The sequence below is a fragment of the Podarcis pityusensis genome (genome assembly GCF_964106645.2).
Source record: "Podarcis pityusensis genome assembly, chromosome: 5".
Taxonomy (NCBI): Eukaryota; Metazoa; Chordata; class Lepidosauria; order Squamata; family Lacertidae; genus Podarcis; species Podarcis pityusensis.
Genome location: NC_138032.1, coordinates 72,679,699 through 72,707,149, shown reverse-complemented (window position 1 = coordinate 72,707,149; position 27,451 = coordinate 72,679,699). Strand labels below are relative to the sequence as shown.

General features: G+C 41.2%; 1 protein-coding gene across 10 annotated transcripts in view; it reads right to left on the bottom strand.

The window, feature by feature from the left end:
• The window catches only part of CTNNA3 (catenin alpha 3), a 570,905-nt gene that overhangs the window by 94,424 nt on the left and 449,030 nt on the right, over nt 1-27,451 (bottom strand). For 9 of the 10 annotated variants that reach the window (XR_013986138.1, XR_013986139.1, XM_081004919.1 and 6 more), the window contains one exon: nt 6,846-6,997. Coding sequence is in view for 8 of the 10 variants with exons in the window: in XM_081004919.1 (XP_080861045.1) it covers nt 6,846-6,997 (152 nt within the window). In the remaining 2 variants the exon portion in view is untranslated. Of the gene's footprint in view, nt 1-41; nt 167-6,845; nt 6,998-27,451 lie in introns of those variants that run through there. The other variant, XM_081004914.1, reaches the window with a different exon arrangement.

The window sequence follows — 27,451 nt, the reverse complement described above, 5'->3', positions numbered from 1 at the left end:
ACAGGCCTTAATTGACCAAGTAAACACATGCAAAAGAGGAGTAGAAACAGATTGATTCATTCATTACACATGACTTGCTTACAAGCATTTTCATTTGCAGTGTCCACACTGGAGAACAAATACTCCCAGAAATCCACTGCCATCAATATGTAGACTGTTCGTTGAGCTGTGGAACAATTTGAAGAGTATGTGAGTTTTCAGACTTGCCTGAACTAAGCTTCCCTTCGCTTGAAGACTCAACGACTTTCTTTTAAGGTCTATAAGGCATTTGTAAGTAAGTTGTGCAAGATAGCCAATGAACAAAATGAAACGTTGTGGACTGACCATGACAACAAAAAAGCAGCCCATGAAACCTTCAATTATCACTACCGAGGACAGAAAAATAAAAGTCTTTCCCGTGCCCAAAGATGCAACCTTCGTAACCTTAACCTCTGACTCCAGTGGCGTAATTATAATCAGAGAATGAAAACCATCTCTTGTTCTGAATACAAAGCCACAAAAATAGAGATGGCAGCAAACTGAATAGGCTCAAAAAGACTTGCAAAGAAGAAGGGCAGGGATCAACACAGTAGCAGAGCAACATTTCAGGACCAGAGAGGGCTGGAGACAAAAGCACTGCCCTTTTGTTCGCACTCAAAGGAGGAAGGGGGAAAAAAATCAAAAGAACACCAGCTTAAGCCACCAAAGCAATGTATCGGGTCAGGCCTAGCACAAGGAGGCAACCTCACAGTCCGTGGAACTTACAAGTGAAGGGAAAGAGCTAAAGTAGTCTTATCCAGTTATTAGCATGGCTGAACTCATGCCCCAATTCCAAAACTGCAATGCACAAGCATTGTTGCGAATAGTTGGTGAAACACACCCCTCGTTTCCATTTTATTTTTTAAAACAAGATTCTAGCTTTGTTAAGCAAAGTCCGTAGCTCTATAAGCAATGACCAGTGAAATATCAGGGTGAGTTATAGGTCTTCTCCTCATAGTAAGCTGCTTTATACCAGGGCAAACTAACTATCCATCTAGTGCAGCATTAACTCCCCTTCGCTGGCAGCAGCTCTCCAGGGTCTTTCTATGCTGGATATGCCAGGAATTGAAACAAGGGTCACATCCACACTATGGCTCTCCCTAAAGAACCCTGGGAACTGCAGTTTATTAAGGCTGGTAGGAACTGCAGCTCTGTGAGAGGTAAACTACAGGTACCAGGATTCTTGGGGGGAAGCTACATGCTTTAAGTGAATGGTGTAGATCTGGAGCTTTCTATGTAAGAAACACATGCTCTACTGCTGACAGCTATAAACAGCAGTAGAAAAATCACACGTGACAAGCAAGCATGTGAGAATGTACTTAATTTGTACAATTACAATTTGTATAATGTATGAACATTTCAGAATTCCGCTTTCATTTGTGAAGGAAGAAGGGAGAGGTTTAGCACAAATGACACAAAGTCCTGGTGACGTGATCATATTTTATCAGCCTAGCCCTCAGGAACTTGGCAAGAACAAGATCTACTAAAACAAACAATGCTATCGCTATAAGAATACCTTGAAAACTGAGTGAAGTTATGATGGAAGAGCTGGTCAGTGTTTCACCAGTCCAGAATTCCATTGATATATCCTAAAACAGACTATTATAACTCTCAATAGAAACCTGGAAGTTAAAACTCTATTCTGACTGAAACTAAAATTTATGCAGACGATTTCATAGCTCTTTACCACAAAGCAATTACTGTATTTACTTGAATATAATGCTCACCTCTTTTGGGCCAAATTACGTTGCAAAAATTAAGGTGCGCATTAGATTCAATGACACATTTACAAATCCTTTTTTTGGTTTCAAGTTTCTGAAAATTGAAGTGCACATTTGACTCGAGTAAATATGGTAGGTTTTCTGGCTGGGAAATCATTGAAGCACACACAGAAGTCAAGTGCCACATTTATTTCAATGGAAGAGGATGGTTCTATGTTTTCCCACCTTTATGTGTACAGAAACATTTCAAACATTTAAATTAATAAGGATTAAATTCAAAATGTTGCATTCTGATGATTAGGGGGCAGAGAAGCTTTGTGTGCTCTGATTCATGACTGCTGCTGAATTTACAGTTTGATATTGTTCAAACAACTGCCTGTGGTGAGTTATTACAATTTCTAGTCATTTTTGCTCTGTGTAGCTTTTTCATTTCCATGCAGAGCCCCTGGCAGCATTATCTTACCCAGATGGTGACCCCATGTCACTTTTACAGGTATTCAAAGAGTATCATGTTTGAGGCTCCAGTACTCAGCTGGCATCAAATAATATGCAGCACAGACAGCTGCCTAGATACCATTCAGCCACCCTACATAAACAGTGCTATGAACCAGAACTCCGCTTTCCCAACCTTTTAGTCCCCAGTTGCTGCTTTAAAAAGGCCAGCCAGATTGCCATAGAATTACAGGTTCAAGCAATACAATGCCAAATCCAAATGCTCCTTACATATATATTTACCAATAAAATGGTAAATACATATGTAACTAATTTACAAACAGGCTTCACTTTATCACTGATTCCCTACTAATAGTGTAATGTTCAAATCACTTATAGCTAGGATCTGGTCTGCAGTCTGATTGATGTGCTGAAATGAACCCCTGAAGCAAATGAATCTGACCATTTGACTGGTTTTTATACTAGGTGCAAGCCATAACGGCAAATATATAAGAGGACTTGACCTCTATCTTGAACAATATAAGCTATTAACAGAACATGATATAGAAAATGTGGCAAGTATAGAGGAGAAAACTCAAGTAGGGAACCCATGAAGGCACTTTCACAGAATGAACACAAAATGGTACATTTCTGAACCAGTCATCAGGTTTAGGTCTAATTTGCCCTAATTCAGCAAATCTCCTAGCAGAGCAATAATAGAATCTGTAGTAGGGCAAAGTACCTGCCTTTGATCTCCCCCCAATGCTTCCTAACATTTTACACATTTGAGAGGTTGCTTAAACTTTGAACTATACCGCTGACAATCTAAGCTAATAATTACTTTTGGCAGACTGGTTGTTTTTAGCAGGTTTTTTAATTAAAAAAAAATACCCCACAGTCATTTCATGGTTGAAATAGTTGCCATGCTGTTCCCATTGAGAGATTCCCCTTTTCCTTTCTTGTTGAAAGGAACCCCATGAATTTGTGTCCTTGTTCATTTACATCTCCCAGTTATATTTTGATCAAGAATTTTGTTGCTCAAATCAGTACTCAGATCCTTGTGTAATCAGAAGCCCAGTGTGTTTGGCAGGGAGTCAATGTGTCCCAGCAGTTGGCTGTAAAGCATGTTACTTCCCTCACCTTGGCTGCTGCAGACAGTGCTTATGCCTAAATAGCATTTAGAGATACTGAAGTGCCTTATAGGCAGGTATTAGTTCTGTTTCTTACAACTAATTGGATGGTATCTAATTAGGAATATGAATGCACCTCCTTTCAAAATGCATGGAATTCTTTATTTCGACTCATTTTGTGAGGCACTGTTCTGAACCAGATCTCTGGTTCAAGGGTAAGGGGAAGTGTGCCCTCTCTTATTAAAGCAAACCTCAGAAACACTTCAGGTGTCAAGCTCTCGTAACAAAGCCAATGAAACAGAAATGTCCAGATGGCGTATTGGACTATTTAACTTCTTCTGACTTTTCCTTGAGTTGCCAATGTTAAGCATATTCTAATGCAGATTAGGTAACAGCTGGCACCAGTATCTGGGAAACATGGGCACCTGCCTAGGACTAATTTGCTGTGATTCCTACTTTCCCATTCATTCTCCTTTGCACCTGCTAGCCCATCCGCAAGGAATCTGCAGCCCTCCATACATTATTTGACCCCAACTTCCATTAGCCCCAGCCAGAAAGGACAATGGTCAGTGATGATGGGACTTGCAGTCCAACAACATTCAAAGATCCACATGTTTCCCATCCCTGCTGTAAGCCCTTGAGTAGGGTGAATTAAAAATGGCAGAAATGAACAAGCTGTGTAACAGCTGTCTTTTGGGTATGGGGGAAGAATGAAGAGTTTCTACAGAGGGGTGTTTTTAAAAATAAATACTAGCAGCATTACAAACCCCAGGAACTCTCCCTGGACAAGACCATTTACAGCCTGATAAAGCATTTTGTTCATAATGGAAAGGCAAGGCATAAGTACTATTAATAAATAATGAAATATATGTTATGCATTATAATTATAATTATATTAATCTGTTTGTTGGTTGGTTGGTTGTATTTTACAAAAGAAGCCTCAGGGTGACTCACACAATAAGGAAGGGAATCCTGACACAATTCAAACAACTATAGGAAACTAAATGCAAATATTACTAGAATAAGAGAACTACCCTCTCCCCGCTTCCAACATAAGATGATCACTCAAATGAATGACAGAAAATAGTGACTTCTATTTTGATAGGAACACATGTTGTGAAGTCTATCAGTACAAATTCTATTGGGTCAGGTCAGCATTGCTCCTCCAAACCTATCTTGCCCATAGCCTTCCAAATATGGACACAGAAGAGACTAGCCCACAAAAACATTTTCTAGTCTGCCTTCCCATACATGCCTATGTTAGCATTTGGTGGCCTAAAAGAAAAGGACCGGTGAAAGTGTCCTTTCCTCATTGTGCTGAGGTGACTCTCACTTGATACAGGCGAACAGGCAAGGGCTGCTTGAAAACCTGCCATAACGTTAAGCCTATTTTCATGTGGCACAGAAAAACTAGATTTCGATAATCATAGGACTAAACACCTCTGCTGGAATATCCTGTTCCATAATAGTCTAGCAAGAGTTTTCAGCTAGCCTGTCTAGGAGAGAATGAGGGAGCAAGAGAGAGAGCGAGAAAAGTGCAACTGTTCCTGTGCTATCAAGCACTAAGCTGTTATTTCAGGACTCTGATGGATGTCGAAAGCAGAGCTGAAACCAATTTTGCCTAAAGCAAAATTTGAGTAGAATTTGGAGGTTTGGTCTCTGATGGAATGTCCAAGGAATCTCAAGGGGAGCAAAAGAATAAAAATAAGAGTTTCAATAAAACTAGAGGATTTCTAGAGCGGAGAAAGCTCTGCTCAGTGTTTACTAAAGTGTTCACTTCTTCCTACATCCTCTGCAAAAAGTCACCTCCATTCCCCCTGTCACATTCGCAACAGATCTTTTTCTGACCTCATCACACTATACAAGCACAGCAAGAAGACAGGGACATATTTTAATGGTTATTTTACTGGGTATTACCAAGGTGAGTGCTCTAAATGGCAAGTGCATTTCATACATGATTTTAACATCCATACTAGGAGTAGCACCATTAACAACACTGTGAATGAGCTAATTTGGGATTTTCAGTTCATTTGCTAATTTAGATGCAAGCCCAATCCTGAACACCCCCATGCCTCACAGTCTCCATGCAGTAATCTGCTACCAGTATTTTAGAAGTATTTCCTACAGAAAAGTCCCCATATTTTCATTATACCAAAGCACATGAAAATGCATGTTTGGGAAATAAAATTGATCTTCCTCTTCAGATATAAGGAAGTAAACATCCCTTGAAAACTTTTATCCTTTTATCTGGCGTATATTTATACTTTGTTCTTAGAAAAAAATGAACATATTGATAATGTAGCAAAAGTGTTTGCTCTGCATAATTTGCATGTAATGTGTGTGAAGAATGTGAAAGAAGCTTGCCATTTAACACAATCTTACTCATTTTGGCAGGATGAGGAATCTACATTTCTTTAGGATTTTCATAAGCACAAAAGATGGGACATGTATTCTCTCAAACCTAAGAGCACACAATCATTCACAGCCGGGTTCAGCAGAATGTCAGGAGAGCACACCTGTTTTCCAGGAAGGAATCTATGAGTCATGGAAGCAAGCATAATAGCTGCTAAATCCCAACATCCAAGACTTGGTGGTGAAACAGAATAGAACAGAAATCTAGAATTATGAATTAGTTCATTGGTTTTGCCTTCTTAAAATATACCATGATTTAGAAAGATTATTCTATGACTTGAAGGGCATTTGTAACATAAGGAGAGCATTCACAGCTATTCACTTTCAAGCCATGTCTATCATGGAGCTGGAGGCTGAGAAACCAAAGTTGCTTCTGCTCTCATCAAATACCCTGTGTTCATGCAGTTCCAGTACAGAAATTAAATGTCTCTTTAATTTTAATCCCAACCAAAGTTACTGCCTTGCGTTCTCAATAGGGTTACTTTATGCTGTTACATCACCAGTCGGTACAGAACGAGACTCTTAATCTCAGGGTCCTTGTTTCGAGCCCCACATTGGGCAAAAGATTCCTGCATTGCAGGGGGTTGAACTAGAGGATCCTCATGGTCCCTTCCAATTCTATGATTCTATGATTCTATAATCCAAAATTAGCCTTCAATCAAGTAGCAATAATAGCTTTTTCAAATAGCTGCTAAATTTCAAAACAATTTCTGTATAGCTAATATGATACACTGTCAAAAAACTCTTCTTCATATGCTACACAAACATTCTATGCAATAACTCTTGCTTATTTTATTTTGCTAATGTGTTTTATTTGTTATATTATTTGGCTTGGGCAAAGATTACACATAAAGCATACATATTTGTGTCTACAAAGCGGACATCTGTGAGCAGTACAGATTCTTCCTAGGTAGGAGAAACCACACACTGCACACCTTCTCTCTCCAGTGGCTGGTTCTGAATGTTACAGCGCAGTTTCTCGAAACAAAATGCAAACTATTTTTTGAAAGAATTTGTCTTTCACACTTGCTTAGTCACTTGGCTTTAGCTCTCGTTCATATGAATGCTGCACAGCAATGTGGCTGACTAATTTGTGTTAATTGGCAATGCATGAAAGAATGAAGACACTTACCCGAATCATCATAACTGAACATCTAATGTCATGAATTGTGTCATAGACCTTCTTGGAGATGTCAACAAACTGATTGTCATCAAACAGATGAATTGTATTCCTGCTTATCTTTTCCAATGCAGTGTTGACTTGACCAATAAACTCTGGAATCACTGTTAAATCAAGTTAAAAAGAGAGAGAATTTTTAAAGCAATTGTAGAATGTCTTCTTAGCCATTATCTTTCAGTTTTGAGAAATCCCATATATTTGTTTTTTGTTTTTGTTTTTAAAAGCTTTTGGGGACCATAGTGGAAAGGAAAAAGAAAATGGAAGGTAGACACCTAGGTTAATAATAATGCAACGCATTAAATTTCCATTTGCCAACCAGTAAAGACTTTTAAAGGGGTGGGGATTAAGTGTTGATTCACATGATTGCTCCCTGCATCATACCCAGTGGAAATCTCCCAGAACTTGCTGTACTTCGGCTCCCTGCTCATGTTTTTTATTAGTCCAGGACACAGTAGAGAAAGGAAATGGTTAGGGAGAGAAAATGAATAAATGGTCGGTAACAATACAAGAATCAGTTCCTGCATTTCCCATCTTGTTTATTTTCTTTCACTTACTCCCCCCCCCCCCCCAAGTTGGGTCCACATGGAGAATTGTTTTGTTTGTGTCATATTTCCAAGGACTGGCTTTGTCTGGCAACCTCTCTTTGTCCTGCTCTGGAGGAAGGGCACAAGAGCTCAGAATACTTTGCCAGGTTTGACGCCTGAGCTCAGTTTCAGGGACACTGCTCTATCAATTTAGTCTGAGGCACACGAGCACTAAGGGAATCGTATAATAAGAACCAGGAACCAAAGTACACATCTATTATGAAGGAAAGGGTCAGAAATACATCTACATGTACATTTGATTATCTGATTATGCATATAAACTTTCTCTAACCGAGCTCTAACCTGCATTTTGCAACCTGCTTTTGTAGATACCTTATGAATGTACAAACTGCACACATGCACGGACCAGATAAACAATCAGATGAACATATGAAGATTACAAAAAGGACAGTGTGCACAATATCCTTCATGTGTTCGCTTGGTCACCTGAAAAGGGCTAATGTGCACTGCCTTTCCCATTGTGTACCTCTCAAAAGCATTAAGGAGGCAAAATTCATCCCGCATCCTACTAAGTAATTTCCATGCTGTCTAAAACAGAAGTGTGTGCACCATAACAAAATTAACTGCATTTTCGTCCAATGATCGATTTTGTATTCAAATAGTTTACGACGGCTAAGCAATGCTATAAGTGCAATAATCCACATTGCTAAGACGTTGGCACTGCTACCACTAGCTAAAGTTATAATGACCTTTTTATCCCATAGGGCTTCCCCATAGAAAGTCTCAGAATGGAGTCGTATCTTAAGACTTATTAAAAATAAAGTGTAAAGAAACTTTCTGTGTAAAAGCTCAGCCAAGAGCTCTTTCTTTGAGTTTCATTTCCACGAGTTTTAAGTACCAATGAGTTAGGAGCAGTGGCGTAGCGTGGGGGGTGCAGGGGGGGCCGGCCGCACCGGGCGCAACATCTGGGGGTTAGGGTTAGGGGACGCAAATCCACGGGTTAGGGGGCGCAAATCCACGGGTTAGGGGGCGCAAATTACTTGCCTTGCCCCGGGTGCTGACAACCCACGCTACGCCACTGGTTAGGAGGTGCTCTGCCAAAAGCATGGAAGGTTTTTAGCATGAATCGTGGGGCAATCTTTGATTTGTAAAAGGTCACATGAGCATCCGTATCCAAAGCTGGTTCTAACGGAATAGCATTTGACCTTCTGGAGACCTCAATGGAAAGCACTTTAATGTTCTCTGCATGTCTTAAGAGGTATCTTACTAAAAGATTAGACAGGCTATTTAGCTAGCATAAGTTTAACTGTGCTTGCTATTATAATTATAACCATCACTGTGGCTCTTCATTTTATTGTACCTTTTCCTGACGAGCTGATGTATAGGAACTATAGCCCAGTCAAAAAAATTAACTTAAACGTATATATTGATGGAATGATACCACAGATCAGTTACCACCTATCCACTACAAAAACAATCCTGACATTAATAAGATACAAGGAGAAAAAGTACTATTACTTTCCGTCAAAACTCAGTAAAGGAAATTGTCACTGCAAAGAAGCCTTTTTTCAACTCCTAAATGATATGCAAGTTCTTATGGTAGTTTTGAACATTTCACAAGCAGAAACAACTATTTGGTTAAGAAATCTGGTGTGTCAACATGAAAAAGTCAGCAGTCCTATCCACATCAACTAAATTACATCATCTCTGCAGGATGTCTGAGAAAACATGTTTGGGTTTGGGCTGCAGGAATATGAACTGGGTATCAGTTCCTCCTCCCTTCTTTTCCTGCTTTGTCCCTTTATATCCAAGCCTCATTTACAAAAAAAATTCTGGTGAAAAAGTGGGACTTCAGATGTGCTTGTGCAACATGCGAACATTCCAACATCCCTAAAGCATCATCTCTTTTTTAAAGAGATTCAAGGAACATAAGGAACCTTGATACTAGGAACCTAAGGCCCAAGAGGCATACCATTCAAAAAATATTAAATACTGTATGCTACCAAGTATACGAAAGAGGAAAAAGATAAATGGATATAGTTCAATATTCCAGATATTAAACAGAATCTTTAACCCAGAATATATAAAGTACTTAACTTGACAAGACATTTGCACCCTCAGATCTCAGATCACACCAGTTGGTCCTAATACATTTTAACGCTTGGCACATAAACTGATCATATATTAAGCATGCCAAGGAGCCCAAGGCAAATTTCCATTTCAAATACAGGTGAACGGAGTTTCTTATCTTAAGCTTTCACGTTCCGATTTTCAATGCTATCTATAATTGAAGGAGTCACATGTTGAGTTTTGATTGTTGGCTTTGATTTGTTACATATTTTGAAAACCTATGCTTTCTGCATGCAGGCCAGGCAGATCAGACACTAGTGTTTCTGTTGCCAGCCACATTGTTTGCAATGGGGAATTCAGATTGATTTAACTGTTCTGATTATGAAAATGGATTCCTATCAAAAGTACTATAAGTCTGCTAACAGTGATAGACAAAGGGTAAACATTTTGTGCACGCACAAATCTTAGGAGCCAGCAAATTTTTCAATTGAGATGAAAGCACAAGTAACAGGACTGCTTGGGACTTGCTCTTCTTAGTATATTCTATTTTTTGCCACAGCCTACCCCACTGCCATTCTTTTAGGCAATGATTAGTTAAGAAGTTCCAGGACTCAAGCAACATGGAAATAACTTTAAAAGTCCTCCAAGGAAGTTTTTAATATTTAATGCTGTACTGTTTTTAACACTTGACTGGGAGCCGCCCAGAGTGGCTGGGGAAACTCAGCCAGATGGGCAGGGTATAAATAATAAATTATTATTATTGTTATTATTATTATAAACTGTATACCAGATTACACTAGTGTACAGTCTAAAATAAATTGAAGTGTTGGTAAATTCTTATTACTGCACAAACAACACTTTTGGAAATTAGACTTAAATGTGTCTCCAATTTCTAGTTGAGAAAAAAGTGTAACTCCAAATGTCAAAATCTTGGAAAGCACTGATGTATCTGCTATAGTATATAAATAATTCTAATAGACTAGATAAGATAACCTTCTAATGTAAGAGAACGGAATTGGCCAAGGGGTGTGTGGGTGGGTGTGCACACACACATACATAAATGTATTGGCCAAAATGTTTTAAGTGCCGTTGGGTCATCATTCATAATATGCACAAATAATTCCAGGGCAAGTTATTAATAGTACAGCAGAATCCATAATGAGTAGTTGAGAAATGATCTGTTCAAATATAGATGAAAATGAAACAACAAAGAAGAGAAAAAGAATGATTGTATTAATGCAGTAGAAAACTATTTTGGCTCTTTAAAGAAGCTTGAACTGTATGACACAGGCAATCTCTGGATATCACAGAAATCTAAGCTTCTTTGCAATTAGTTTTTGCAATGAAGTACAGAAAAGGGAAAGATTAAGTTGTTTCTAAATTTTGTTACATGGTGGCATAGACATTCTGTAATGTTTTTGTAATTAAATGTCATTGGTTTCACATTTTGTACAATATCACAAGAGACAGCTCATAAGGACATCCATAAGTGGGGGGCTAACCAGATCTGCCACAACATGCTTTTTATATCTGCTCTACATCTTAGGCCTTGATTGTTCATATTTAATCATAAATTATATAATAGCAAGCTTGAAGGCTAAAGTCAGAAAGGCTGATTAAAATATGATTCCAGGCACAGTGGGAAGGAGGGTGCAGAACCTGCAATAACGTATTTCCCTTTTGGTATTTTTTTAAAAAAATATTATTTTATTAATTTTCCAAAAACAACAAAAAATAAAAGCAACAATACATATTCAAACATAGAAAAAGCACACTATATCAGCAGAGCATACTGTGCAAACAGAAGTGGTGTGAGGCTTGTGGAAGCATACTAAGAAGCTATAGATTTATTAAGCATAAATCAGGACAAAGAAAACATGTCTCTCTTTCGTCTCATCAGAGAGAGTCAAAAGCAAAGGCTATACACAGCAGAAGTTCCCAGCAAACAGTCTGCAACTAAAGGTGGAATGGAAATTCCCAACAGAAAGCACCCCCACCCTAAGGAGTTGATTTACACAACTTCTGACACATTCCCTGCAGCAGTGGATGGCAGGGTGGGGCTGCATCATTCACCTGATCTCTCTTGATTGTTACAGCAAACCAGGATGGAGAGGAGGAGAAAGGACAGTGGTGACCAGGTCATTTTGGTGTAAAGACACTGGCAGGAGTGCTGCATTGGTTCCACTTTGCACTTTGCTGGAGATCAGGTGAGTGGCACAGTCACACCATGCTATCTGACGCAGTTTCTCTGGCCTTCATCCCGCCCTACGTTCAGAGGAAGCAATGGACAGCAAGTAGACACCTCTCAGAGAGTTGTTATTTATTCCCTACTACAGAACTTCCAGGCTGGAAGAAATTGCTTTGCCCAGACTCAAAAAACACTCTCTCAATGCAAATCCCTATCACCTCCATGTCACAGGAGCTAACAGCTGCAGAATCGGGCAATAAACCTATAAACGCTTACTGGATTTTTGCAAAGTAAACGTTCAGGTTATACAACATAAACAATAAAATATGGCTTTAGAATCTATCAAGAACATCTCCTGAGGCTTAAAACTGAGATTGATTCAGCAAAAATTAATGTTTCAAGTATTATCTAATACAGATAGATGCTGAAGGTGTAATGCTGGAAATGGTTCATTGAGACATGTGATTTAGAAGAGAATTCAAGGAGGTAAAGGTTCTCAAGGGCTACTAGCTTGATGGCTATGTTCTGCCTCCATAGTTGGGGGCAGTATTCTTCCAAATACCAGTTAACAGAAGTCACAGGAGAAGAAAGTGCTCTTACATTTGGGTCCTGCTTGCAGGATTCCCACAGGCATCTAGATGGCTACTGAGAAAACAAGATGCTAGACTAGATGGGCCCCCAACCTGATCCAGCAGCTGTTCTTATGTTCCAATGATATGGGTATGTCCAGTGATACAAACAACAACTTCAGACCAAAATGAATGTCTCAATTTTGTACTGCTGAAACCCTTGATATTTGTAGACTAACGTGTACCTTTGAATTGCTACTTTCTGTTTAAGTGTATGAGACAGGGAGTCGTGGTCTTCCTGCCCATGTAACGCTTTTGCCCACCCTAAAAAGAGAATGACAGGCTGAGGCCACACCCACCTGCATACGCTCTCCTCAGCGAGGAAGAGATGGTGCCCAAGTGTTCATGTTGCTGATGCTGCCTGTCTGAAGGAGAGTGGGCCATTTTAACCTCATGCTGACACTGTCTTCTTGAAGAGAGACATGCCATTGTGACCTCAGGCTGATGCTGTCTGCCTGAAGACAACATTGGCCTCTGACTACACACTGCTGTCCATTTGCAAGACAAATATACCCTTTGTACCCAGAGCCACATAGGAATTACTTATTTTTTTACTCCCATCCTGTCATGTGCATGCTTTTCTTCCCAGGGGTTACCAAAGCTTTCTAGGACATGGGTGAATGCTGGCAAGCCTGTGTGGTGTTTGCCCGCTGTGCTATGTTCTCATACTACCTGTCAGTCATCTCTCAAATCAATGAGAACCACTGAAGAGTGAGCAGCCAACCTGTGGGGATGAGAAAACATCAGAAAACCAGCTCAAGAAGGTGTGTTGTCGTTCCTACAGAGAAGAGAGATCTGAAACTAAATGGACAATGGAAACTAATTTTTTAAAAAAGACTAAACTGGAACTTTAATACCTGCTACACATCCTAGTCCACATTATGTGTATTCCATATTGAATTTATATATAATGTGGCAGTTCATAATTGAGAAGAATACTTTTGCATAGCGTTGGATTACTTCATTTTTAAAAGATATAACGGGAATTGTTTTTCAAAGGAAAAAATTGCATTAAGGTAAATGGAACTGAGAAGCTATGTTAAGAACATTTTTGCCTTTCATTATCTCAGCAGAATTAATCTGGAGGTCAGTAATAAAGGTAGGAAAATATTTAACCAGAATGGAGAAATGTTACAAATAACGATATTTCAGTATAAAGGCTGTGAGCTAGATTTAGTCTGCACGTCTAGAACAAAGAGAATAATGTAGCTTTATTGAAAAGAACATTTACAGAATCGAGACTTAATAGCACAATCATATTAATTTTTTAGATGTGTATCCCACCCTTCCTCCCAAAGTATTCCAGGGCTATTCCTATCTACTCAGAAGCAGGTCCCTTTATGTCCAATGAGTCATATTCTCCACTAAGCATGTATACAATTGCGCCCTAAATAACCATTACTATAGTAAACCTTTGGCATACCATCTATGCTTAGAGGTCTTACCCCTGGCCTCATGGATGGAGAACCTGTGATCCTGCAGGCATTGTTGGACTCCAACTTCCATCAGTCTCAGACAGCATGGCCAATGGTAAGGATGATGGGAATCAGAGTCCAGCAATATCTGGAGGGCTGCAGGTTCCCCAGGTTCTGCCTTACATAATGTCATTACTGTATTGCATTGCCCCAAGAATAGGAGGAAAGACAAGGATGAAGCAGCTACAGTGAATGATTACCACAGCTTTCTTAAGGGATCAAACACCTATGGGGCAATGGATATAGTGTCACATTTTTTGGCAGTACCTACCCTGGCTTTGAGCCCCATAACTACCAGTATCTTGCCAAGCAGAAAGCACCTCCAGTCCTGAACAGCCAATCCTCCAGGTCAGCAAAATTAATTCTGCCCAAAGGGACTCTAAAACCACCCCAGGTGGCACATGCATTTCTGGAGTACACTAGGAAATGGAGAGAGACTTGTGGGTACTTTTAATTTCTCCCCGGGCACTCCTGTCATCCAGGGTTGGCAAGCCCAGGGTTCATCGTGGGACAAAGTCTGGACTGGAGTGACCAAGGAAACAGTAAAAGGACTTGTAGTAACAGAAAGCTGCCTTACACGGAGGCAGACCATTAGTCCATCTACACCAAGACTGCATACCCTCCAACATTTCTCCAGTGAAAATAGGGACGTTCTGTTCAAATAAATAGGACGACTCTTGAGAGTCCCATGGACTGCAAGAAGATCTAACCTATCCATTCTTAAGGAAATCAGCCCTGAGTGCTCACTGGAAGGACAGATCCTGAAGCTGAGACTCCAATACTTTGGCCACCTCATGAGAAGAGAAGACTCCCTGGAAAAGACCCTGATGTTGGGAAAGATGGAGGGCACAAGGAGAAGGGGACGAAAGAGGACGAGATGGTTGGACAGTGTTCTCGAAGCTACCAGCATGAGTTTGACTAAACTGCGGGAGGCAGTGGAAGACAGAAGTGCCTGGTGTGCTCTGGTCCATGGGGCCACGAAGAGTAGGACACGACTAAACGACTAAACAACAACAATTCAAATAAATAAATAAATAAATAAAGCCCCACCCATCTGACTGGGTTGCTCCAGCTACTCTGGGCAGCTTGCACCACATATAAAAACATAAAACATTAAACACTTAAAATCTTCCCTATACAGGGTAACCTCCAGATGTTTGCATAGTTTCTTATCTTCTTGGCTTGGGGGTCATAACTACATGCAATCCAACATTTCTCCAATGAAAATAGGGACATCCTAAGGAAAAGTGGGACATTCCAAGATCAAATCAGAAACTGAGACAACTTCTGTAAATCTGGGATTGTCCCTGAAAAATAGGGACACTTGGAGGGGCTGGAATTGGGGACCAGTTTGCCCCAGCAGGCCACATCTTCTCCCTCCACTCCTACAGATCAACCTTGACAGATGGGCAGAGTCACCCACTTGGTGTCAGGTGACTGGTAAGTGTGTGGTTCCACCCAACTGTCTAAGCTGGGCTGCAGGGTGTGGGGGGAGGGGTCTGCTTCAGCAGTGCACCCCCTGCAGGGAACATGCTGGCAAAGCAGCATCCAGCACAATTGAACTCAGAGTGGAAAGTGCAATCCTGCTGGCTGCAAGGGTCAGTTTTGCCAGCTTGTTCTCTGGCAGCGATAGGACTGGCAGCATAGCACCCAGCAGAATTGAACCACACCCCCAATCATCAGCTGACATCACCCAGTAACATCAGCTGGTGGTCAGGTGGCTGTGGTTTGGCCCTGCAGCCCTGGTCTATACTGGATGGAAGCAAGCTTCCTACAGTTTCAAAGAGAACAGCCCTACCTGAAGATGCCAGCGACATGAGTGCTCTTTGTATATGGGTTGAGCCACCTCAGCATGACTGGACCTCACACTGCAGGGGTGCATCTGTAAATGATCTATGGAATTGGCCCTGTCCACGTTGTTACCCGATTGAAATGTGGATTAGTTTCACACCATCATGACATACCGTAATCATTACTTTTCTAACTTTACAGCAGTGTGAATGGATTCAATATTGATTATGTATTTTGACTGGCTTCTCAGCATTAATCTACGTCCATGTGAATCCAGTCAAGGAACAGTGCTTCTGTAGAAGCACTGAAAAACACATGCTTTAAAAACATTCCTTATTTTATCATAAAAAGGAAGCCATATATGTTATCCCCATAGGATTAAAAAAAAACCTGCTTGTTCTGTTTACAGAAGCCGAGATATTTTGCCAATTTCCATTTGCTTACATGTTTGTCTTTATGAAGCTCATAAAATAACAATGGGAATTGAATTCAATAGCAAAAAAAATAATAATAAGCCCAGTATTCATTTCTACTTGAATGACAGTGAGTGGATTTTTTAGCTCTTGCCTGGAGCATGCCTTTTGCAAATGCAAAACAAAGCAGTTTCCTAATAAGGTTTCCTCACTGAAGCTGAACTTCCTTTACCCAAACGTGGAGGCTGCGGTTCAGACACATCCATCAATGGAAATGTGCTCTCCTAAGCAATGACCAGACAGCACACTGGAGCAAGTACCTTAAAAGAGAAGACAGCTTTTTGTTTTGTTGCGTAGTTGCTCCTAAAGTGGCATCACACTTGGTAAGAATTATGCATAGTGAAAAAATGTATTTTTGCTGATCAAACAGATCCCAGAGTCCACACCTTATTAAAAACAGATTGTTGCTTATGATCTCATAGAAAAGGAGGGGTAGGTGAATATATAAAACACCCCCACAGCAACAGTATTCATCGAGTCAGAGATTTGAATATAAATAGCCACTTACGGGGAATCAGGGTGTGAAACTACAAAGCAGTAATGTTTGTACGCTGAGGATTTATTTTTTATTTCTGGGAACAGTATTTCTTGCTCTCTACTGGAAACAAAGGTTACCAACTCTCCCTTCCCAGGAGAGGGATATCAAAATCTCCACTGAAAGGAGAAGTTTATTCACACTTAACTTTCCCCACTGCTACCGTTCACTCAGCTGTTGTGGGATGCAGTATTCCACCTCTGGGGCTGATTTGCCACAAAGATGGCATGAGTGACAAACACAATCTATCCAGTGTTTCTCAATGGCCAACAGAAAAAGAAAAAACCCCACACATTTTGGCCTGCTGGTACAAATTCACACTAAGACAAGGATCCTAGCTGCAATTGGGAGACAAACTGTAGCTGGAAAGAGTGCTTTTTTACCCCCTCTCCCAAAGAATCCACATATATGCTTTATATAGTATTTTCTATGTTCTGAAACAGATGAAATAATTTCCACAAGCCAATTTAGAAAAGATGTGCCAGGCCCAACACATCCAAAGCTTTCATTGACTTTTTTGCACCTGTATCACATGATAACACAGCAAAGTTGCATTCGGCAAAATAAATAAATAAATAAAGATTTCTGCTATTGGTTCTAGCTAATAAGTTCTCAGACAGCTCAAATGTTTTAAGTATCTTGTTATTTTGTGGGATGAACATTAACATAATCCTTTAAGTAGTGTATAAGATGCTGTAATGAAGTGTTTCACTAAAGTGCTCCGTTGTTGCGTATACTGAACCTATACCTGGTGACGATACTGAATGGCAGAGGACAATTTATAACCTACATTTTAAATCATGTCTTGAATTTTTGAGTTCATTCCCCGATTTATATTCAGTGTGTTGTGCACAGATAATCCATTGTTATTAATGGATTTTATTATCCCGATGCAGCTTGCAAACAGAATGAAATCCCTGGCTTAGAACTCCAGGTAGAATTTCAAGGGTTCTATATTTGTCTTTTGAAAGAAGTCTGAAATACAAGAAATAGCTGAATTGATCTAAGAATATAAGGACATAGAAAGAGCCCTGCTGTATCAGACCAAAGACCCACCTAATCCAGCCGCCTATTCTCACAGTGGCCAACCATATGCTTATGGGAAGCTCATAGGAAAGACACCAGCATGACAGAACTCTCTCCACTTGCGCTCCCCATCAGCTGGTATTCAGGGCTACTCTGTGTTTGATACTGGAGGTAGTAAACAGCCATCACATTTAGTAGCCATGAAGACTCTTATACTCCATGAATTTGTCTAACCCACTTTTAAAACCATCCAAGTTGGTGGTCATCAACTCCATCTTGTGGCAGCAAATTCCATACCTTAACTAAGCACTGTGTGAAGAAGTAACTCCTTTTATCTAGCATGGGTAGCCTGTTGCTTCTGCTCTGCAATTCATGGATTGAATTCCAGGGCTCATGTTTTCTGATGGAAGGGGAGCTAGTTGTGACAGAGGGAGATTTTCTATCAGAGGAAGGTTACTGAAGGGGAGCCTTGAGACCTAACTCCTTGCTTGTAATCCTCAAGAACAAGAAGATAGAGGATTCCTATGCTCCCTCAAAGAGAGAGGGGGGAAATGTTCCACATCCATGGTTTCCCCTTTCCATAGGCTTTTCTTTCTTACTTTCTCTTTCTCTCTCTCTCTTTTTCTTTTGCTTACAGTTTTTGGACTTGTAAATCAAGTCTTGAAAACCTATTGATATTTTGTTTGCAAAACTCAATATGCCATGTTGTTCAGTCTCCTTTGTAATTTGGGGTTTAGACAATTAATTGTTCAGCTTGGGGTTAAGGCAAATAATTTGTTCAGTTTGCTAGAGGTGAGCGGCCTCTATGGCACATTATAAAATCTGCAATTATTAGGGCAGAAGTGTACATTCTTGCAGACATGGGACTGTAGCTAAAACTGACATTTCACATGTCACATTCCTCTGCCTGTCCCCATTAAATGTAGTTTCACATCCCATGGTATGACACATCACTGTGCTTTTCCTTGTATGTGACAGCCCATGTAGTTGAGTGGCAACAGAGACATGCAGAACTTGACAACATTACATCATGAGCTATGAAACTACACATTATGGGGTGGGGAGGGAATACAATAGATATATTTCCCCTCTAAACACAATCCCATGTCTGTTGCAGTATGCAGTTCAGCCTTTAGGCTATATGCAATCCTACCAAAGGAATTCCTCTCATAAGATGCCATTTGTGTTTAACTCACAAATGAGACTCGCATTTTCTCTCTGACCAAGCCCTGTGACCTGCAGTTCACCAGTCACATAATGCTCTCTCTGAAATGTCTGTACTATGGCAAATTATCCTCCTCAATATTCTGTATTTTTTGATTACATCTGCTTGCTGAGCCCCATGATCTGCACTTTTTTCTAATTTAATGGAGATACATTTTGGCAGTTGAAAGCTGTAACTTGAGCTATTTATAGCCTTTAATGCTGAGCGAGATCTTGGAAATGACACCAATGTCCAAACAAGCTCAATATTTAAATGCAGAGGTGGGATTTCCCAAGCCAAATAAGTACCGCTCAGACATGATGCTTATTTTTTGTCCAAGACAAATTGTCCATGACCAGTTGTATCACTTTGACAAAACTATATTTACCACCAGACACAGGTGAAGCTGTGTACAGTTTCACTGATTTATTTCACAATAAACATTAAAACTGTAGCCCACACATGCATAATCCAGGTCAGATAATCGATGATGACATTTATTGACTGTTTAGTGGAAGAAAGGACAGGACAGGTAAATCCAGTGATTTGCTCCCAATGTCCCTTCCAGCAACTTATCAAACAGACAAGTGTATTTCTATCACATTTCAATTTAGCATAAGTTTTTTTTATATCCTATTTCTGCATTAATTTGCAATTTATAGAAAATCTGTCAAAATTCATAAATACACATAGTTCAATGTATTTTCTCCCAATTCTGAATATGCAGTGCTACATGCATTTTTGTGCACATTTTGAGCAAAGATCAGCACTGCAAAGCTTGAAGAAGTGTGATAACAGTGTTCTAAGCTGCACATTTGTATGGGAGATGTGGAGCAGGTCAGTTTGTATCAGAATTCCTCAAGCATCCCTTGTGCTATCACTGATTTTCTGATTGAAGCTTTATGTACACAGCTCCACACATAGATCAGGAAAGGAACCACATATGCAGCATCCATTTGCATGTGCTATTCCACATCTACCTAGGGATGCCCAGGTGGAATGAAGCCTACTTCAACTGGCACACGTCCACCAGTAGAACTGGGGCATCTGTATTTATTGCTTAACACTTCCATGCATGTTCTACTATAATTTCCTGGGAAATGCATATGCCACATCTACAACGTTTAATTAGATCACATTTTCAAAGACAGCATGTTCAAAGAGTAATCCAGTTCTAAATATTCTACTTTTGATTCAAGTTAAACTGTATTGGAATTCAAGTCAAACCTGGGAGGCTTTAGTTTACATTTTATACACATTTTCAGTTTGACAACTTTTACATCACTTAATGATACACATGTAAAAAAAGAAGACAGACCAAGTCAATATAGGAAACATGCAGCATTATTTGGATCAGAAAGCATAATTGCTCAATAAGGCTAAAAATAAAAGCCAAGTAAGAGCATTGAGATTTTGGCTGCAGTGCTGCACACATCCAGCTGCTTTAATACCCAGTGAAGTTAGCGGAATTTATGCAGCCTGATTGTACACAGGGCTGCAGCCCTTTCCAATTAAATTTAGCCAATATGAAGCAAAGGCTAGTTAACCAAGAAAACCCAATCACAGGCAACTGGCATTTTGTAATAGTGTATCCAAAAAGTGCAAATAGTTTGGTTTGGGTTTTTTAAAAAAGAAGATTAAAGAGAATGTGGGAGAGAGAGAGAGAGAGAGAGAGAGAGAGAGAGAGCACTAAAGATCAGACAGCTTTCCAGCTTTTGCATCTGGCTCAATTAAAATTCCTGGCAATTCAGAACATGGTGACAGTTCCCTGTGACTGTAGCCATGGCCCCACCTGCAAGGAAATGCAAAGTACCAATAGCCAGTCTAAAACCAGGAGAGAAAATAAACATATTCTCTTTATTTTGTGTATGGTGAGAGTGCCAGTACCTCTCTGTGTAAATGCTGTATTGGACATGAACAGAGACAGGTTTTGTACAGGTATTTGACATGATGTGACTAATCCATCCCTGGCTGTTGACTTTCTACTGTGCTTCCAGGCAGTGAGAAGTATTGCCCATTCATATGCTGAGCTTAGAGCTTTCTATCTTCCCCATGGCGAGGGACCATGGCTCAAGCTTTGCATTCTTAAGGTCTCAGGTATCCCTTGGTATCTCCAGTGGAAAAAGAGGTAGAAGTCCTCTTTCTTCCTGAGACCCTGAAGGAGGCTACCATTCAAGAGTAGAATATACTGTTCTGGATAAACAAATACAGCCCCCCCCTCCAATTGCACACCATGGGTGCACAACGGCGTACAGTGGTACCTTGGGCTACATACGCTTCAGGTTACAGACACTTCAGGTTACAGACTCTGCTAACCCAGAAATATTACCGTGAGTTAAGAACTTTGCTTCAGGGTGAGAACAGAAATCGTGCTCCAGCAGCGCGGCAGCAGTGGGAGGCCCCCTCAGCTAAAGTGGTGCTTCAGGTTAATAACAGTTTCAGGTTAAGAACGGACCTCTGGAACGAATTAAGTTCTTAACCCGAGGTACCACTGTATACATGTGGCGCTGGGAAATAAATAATTCAAATCAAATCTGAAAATGGTGAGGGAGCTGGAGAGGAGACCCTCCCCAGAGCCCCCAGACTCCAGTGTGGGCAGAGGAAGCCCCAAAGAGACCGGAGGCAGTGTGGGGCTTTGTTTACACTGCTCCACCTCCCCTTTCTAACAGCTGGTGTCCAGGTTAGTGCAGCCGCCACTTTCCTGTGCATCCTCCAGGCTCCAACCAGCCCCAGAACTTCAATTCTTGTTTTGGATACAGTATTTTTGGTCTGGATTGAAGAGAGAATGGCAGGAAGGATGTTTAGAGGCTGTGTAAAGGGTGCTCCCCACTTTACGTGATTTCACTCATGTGCAAGGGCCTGGAACGTAACCCCCAAGTAAGTGGGGAGTTGCCTGCACTCTGACCTGGTATAAGGCTGCCTCCTTTACATTGCTTTATGATTGTTACACACAGCACATAATGCAGAATTCAACCGAAGTTTTAAAGAACATTTTTTTAATCCTCGTGTGCCCAGTTACTTGACAGCATGTTCTCAGCTTTTCAGGGCTCAACTGTGGCCTGAAAAGACATTATTCCAATTCAGAATATGCCCATGGTGGCTTTCGTTTTCTCTGTTTTAATAAAACCACAATAAAGTTGTGTTTGCTCTTTGTTTTTTAAAAACACTTAAATGAAGTACTAGATTAAAGAAAACCAGGCCAGTAAAAGCCACTTTCTCATTCAGCTTCTCTTGCATACCATACAAACAGCATTAATTTGAAAATGTTAGATGTTCCACAGGTTATATAGATGAAACGCTACATGCGCTCCTCATCCTTCTTTTGCAGACAAAATATGGTGCTTCTAAAATTTGTCACCTTTTCTGTCACACTGCACAGCAACAAAAAAGGCAACAGATCCACAAACTGCAGAATTTTGGCAGTTCCATCTGGAATACAGGATAGGGCATGAACTTTATCAGTGACTGACAGGTGGGCAACCCAACCCACCTTTTGAAGTGATAATCACTGGATCCAGAGGGATCCAACTTCCCATGCCATAAGAAATTTGTCAGCCTTTAAAGTGTGGCAGATTAACACAGCTGTTCCTTGGGGAGTAGCCTACGCGCCACATATTAACATACCTCCCGACATTTCCACTTTTAACAGGATTCTTTGACAGTGATAATTTGTCATCCCTTTGGAAGGGCTTTCTCACAATAGTTTCTCTCATTCCACACACGTGCTGATGTAAGGAATACATCCCACCCCTCACATAAAAATCTAGCAATTCTTCTAGAAACACTGGTTTCATTCCTGTCACAGCCCTCATTTTCTGAATGACACCTTGCTTCTCAGAGGTGGGAAACTCAAGTGTGGTCAGATTGTACCTGGTATTAACTGAAATTATCACTAGCATTTTGACTAAAGTGAAGTTAGAACTGGATTTGGGTGAACAACCTTAGCTGAAACAGCTGAGAAATCTTTAGGAGAGAAAAAGGAAAATATACCCTCTTCAGCTACATCTGCAGGGGACATCATGGGTGTGGCCAGAACTCAGACTATACCTGAACTGGTAGCTTAGCAATTAAAATTTTCCTTGAAATCTGATTAAAATATCTGAACTTTTAATTGGAAACAGAAAAACAGATATTTCCCCCCATGGGAAATATGTTAGCAAAAGGTTGCCAAAGGTTGCAGGCAGCTTTACCTGCAGCAATTGCATGTTGATTGCCCTCTTAGAAGACAAAGTCCAGCAACTGGAGAAACGTGTAGCTACGCTCCAAAGAATTAGAGAGCTTGAGCTCTTCTTGGAAGCAACAGAGCACACCGTCTCCACCAAGGAGGAGACAGGGGACTTCCCTCAGAAGGAGGCTAGTTCACCAACACAGGAGCCAGATATATGGAGAAACGTGACTCAAAGAAGTAGGAGGCCCAGGGTTCGCTCTGATTCTTTAGAAATACACAATCGCTTTGAGGTCCTCTCCCCTAGCATGGAAGACGAAGAGCAGACTCCATTTGAGGATCTCTCCCTCATTACAGTCGATCAGGTATATGAAGACGAGCAGCAAAGTCAGTCCTCAGGGAATGTGCAGGCGACCTTGGAACGGACAGCTCACGGAAGAACCCCGACTAAACCTAAGAGGAGGCGTGTAGTGGTGATAGGGGATTCCCTACTGAGGGGAACTGAAGCAGTGATCTGTGGGCCTGACAAGATGTCTCGGGAAGTGTGCTGTCTCCCCGGGGCTAAGATCCAAGATGTAACTGCATGACTGCAAGGAATCATAAAACCCAATGACAAATACCCCTTCCTCTTGGTTCATGTGGGAACCAATGACACTGCAAGCAATAGCCTCCAGAAGATCAAAAGAGACTACGAGGCTCTGGGCAGGAAATTGAAGCAATGAAATGCACAAATTGTCATCTCATCTGTCCTCCCAGTTGAACGACGTGGCCCAGGGAGAGAGGGAAAAATAGTGGAAGTGAACAGCTGGCTTCGCAAATGGTGTAAACAGGAACGGTTTGGATTCTTAGATCACGGACTGCAGTTTCTTGAAGATGGACTTCTGGCAAGCGATGGGCTGCACCTCACAATGGTTGGGAGGAATGTTTTTGCCAAAAATCTCAGAAACCTCATCAGGAGGGCTTTAAACTGACTAATGTGGGGGAGGGAGACAGTGCTCCTGAAGGTAGGAGTCTATCAATTGATGAAGATGATCATCCAAATGTCATAGACCAAATGGAGCAAACAGCACGCAGACCAAGTGGTGGGAGGAAAAAATCCTTAAATAAGAGACACGGGGGAATGATTAATGGACTTCAATGTCTGTACACTAATGCGCAAAGCACGGGAAATAAACAAGATGAGCTTGAGCTCTTGGTACAGCAAACTAAATATGACATAATAGGCATCACTGAAACCTGGTGGGATAAGTCCCACGATTGGAATGTAATAATGGAGGGATACAATCTATTTCAGAGAAACAGACCAGACAAGAAAGGAGGAGGAGTGGCGTTATATGTCAGGGATGTGTATACCTGTGAAGAGATCCAAGATTTAGAACCTCAAAGCCAAAGTGAGAGCATTTGGGTCAAAATTAAGGGAGAGAAGAATAACAGTGACCTCATTGTGGGAGTTTACTATAGATCCCCAAGCCAAACGGAGGACATAGATGATGCCTTCCTGGAACAGATGGCCAAGCATGCAAAAGGAAGGGAGATAGTAGTAATGGGGGACTTCAATTACCCAGATATTTGTTGGATGTCAAACTCAGCCAAGAGCATAAGGTCAAACAGATTCCTCAATGGCCTTGCAGACAGCTTCATGGTCCAGAAAGTGGGAGAAGCAACAAGAGGAACAGCCATTTTAGATCTGGTCCTAACCAATGTTGATGACCTGGTTAGTGGGGTAGAAGTGGAAGGATCATTAGGCGCGAGTGATCATGCTCTTCTGAAGTTTACTATACAGCGGAAAGGAGCAGCCAAGCATACTAGGACTCAATTTCTTGACTTTAAGAAAGCCGACTTCATAAAACTTAGGGAAGTGCTGGGTGAGATCCCATGGACAGTAATACTAAAAGGAAAGGGAGTTCATGATGGCTGGGAGTTTGTTAAGAGGGAGATAGTAAAAGCACAACTTCAGGCAATACCAATGAGACGGAAACATGGACGGTGCCTAAAGAAGCCAGTGTGGCTATCTAAAGAACTTTTAACTGAGTTAAGATTAAAAAACGATGTGTACAAAAAATGGAAAAGGGGGGAAACCACCAAAGAGGAATTCAAACAAATAGCCAGCACGTGTAGACACAAAGTCAGAAAAGCTAAAGCACAGAATGAACTCAGGCTTGCTAGAGAGGTTAAAAGCAACAAAAAAAGGCTTTTATGGGTATGTTCGTAGCAAAAGGAAGAACAAAGAAACAGTGGGGTCACTCAGAGGAGAAGATGGTGAAATGCAAACAGGGGACACAGAAAGGGCTGAACTCCTCAATGCCTTCTTTGCCTCAGTCTTCTCCGATAAAGAAAACAATGCCCGACCTGAAGAATTTGGAGCAAATGATTCAGCAGAGGAAACACAGCCCAGAATAACTAAGGAGATAGTACAAGAATACTTGGCTAGTTTAGATGTATTCAAGTCTCCAAAGATGCTTGAACTGCATTCAAGAGTATTAAAAGAACTGGCAGATGTGATCTCAGAACCACTGGCAGTCATCTTTGAGAATTCCTGGAGAACAGGCGAAGTCCTGGCAGACTGGAGGAGGGCAAATGTTGTCCCTATTTTCAAAAAGGGGAAAAGAGAGGACCCAAATAATTACCGCCCAGTCAGTCTGACATCAATACCAGGGAAGATTCTGGAGCAGATCATTAAGCAAACAGTCTGTGAGCACCTAGAAAGGAATGCTGTGATCACCAATAGTCAGCATGGATTTCTGAAAAATAAGTCATGTCAGACTAACCTGATCTCATTTTTTGACAGAATTACAAGCCTGGTAGATGAAGGGAACGCAGTGGATGTAGCCTACCTTGATTTCAGCAAGGCATTTGACAAGGTGCCCCATGATATTCTTGTAAAGAAGCTGGTAAAATGCAGTCTTGACTATGCTACCACTCAGTGGATTTGTAACTGGCTGACTGACCGAACCCAAAGGGTGCTCATCAGTGGTTCCTCTTCATCCTGGAGAAGAGTGACTAGTGGGGTGCCACAGGGTTCTGTCTTTAGGCCCGGTCTTATTCAACATCTTTATCAACGACTTGGATGATGGACTCAAGGGCATCCTGATCAAATTTGCAGATGACACCAAACTGGGAGGGGTGGCTAACACCCCAAAGGACAGGATCACACTTCAAAACGACCTTGACAGATTAGAGAACTGGGCAAAAACAAACAAGATGAATTATTAACAGGGAGAAATGTAAAGTATTGCACTTGGGCAAAAAAAATGAGAGGCACAAATACAAGATGGGTGACACCTGGCTTGAGAGCAGTACATGTGAAAAGGATCCAGGAGTCTTGGTTGACCACAAACTTGACATGAGCCAACAGTGTGACGCGGCAGCTAAAAAAGCCAATGCAATTCTGGGCTGCATCAATAGGAGTATAGCATCTAGATCAAGGGAAGTAATAGTGCCACTGTATTCTGCTCTGGTCAGACCTCACCTGGAGTACTGTGTCCAGTTCTGGGCACCACAGTTCAAGAAGGACACTGACAAACTGGAACGTGTCCAGAGTAGGGCAACCAAAATGGTCAAATGCCTGGAAACGATGCCTTATGAGGAACGGCTAAGGGAGCTGGGCATGTTTAGCCTGGAGAAGAGGAGGTTAAGGGGTGATATGATAGCCATGTTCAAATATATAAAAGGATGTCACATAGAGGAGGGAGAAAGGTTGTTTTCTGCTGCTCCAGAGAAGCAGACACGGAGCAATGGATCCAAACTACAAGAAAGAAGATTCCACCTAAACATTAGGAAGAACTTCCTGACAGTAAGAGCTGTTCGACAGTGGAATTTGCTGCCAAGGAGTGTGGTAGAGTCTCCTTCTTTGGAGGTCTTTAAGCAGAGGCTTGACAACCATATGTCAGGAGTGCTCTGATGGTTTTTCCTGCTTGGCAGGGGGTTGGACTCGATGGCCCTTGTGGTCTCTTCCAACTCTATGATTCTATGATTCTATGATTCTAAAAATCAACCATGTTAAGCCAGGTTGAACAGCCTGGGGTAAATCTAATCTGTGAAAAAGGTTGTTCTAGGTGGTTGTTGTTGTGGTTGTTGTTGTTCTTTAAATACTGTAGTCATTACAGTAAATAACTTGGAATAACTGAAATAATAATTTACCGTATTTTTCGGACTATAGGACGCACCGGCCCATAGGACGCACCTAGTTTTCAGGGGGGGAAATCAAGGAAAAAAATATGATTCCCCCCCCGCAGCTTTGGGAGCAGCGGACAGGCTGCACGCAGCCTGTCCGCTACTCCAAGACCTTCTCCCTGCTTTTGCGGGAGGTGGCGGAATTCCCCAACCTCCCGCAAAAGCCCACAGGAGCCCCGCGCGACTCCTGCGGGCTTCTCGACCAGGAGGGAGAAGGGACTGAAACGGCCAGTCAGTCCCTTCTCCTTCCTCGGGGAAAAGCCCCCAAGAGTGGCGCGCTCTTT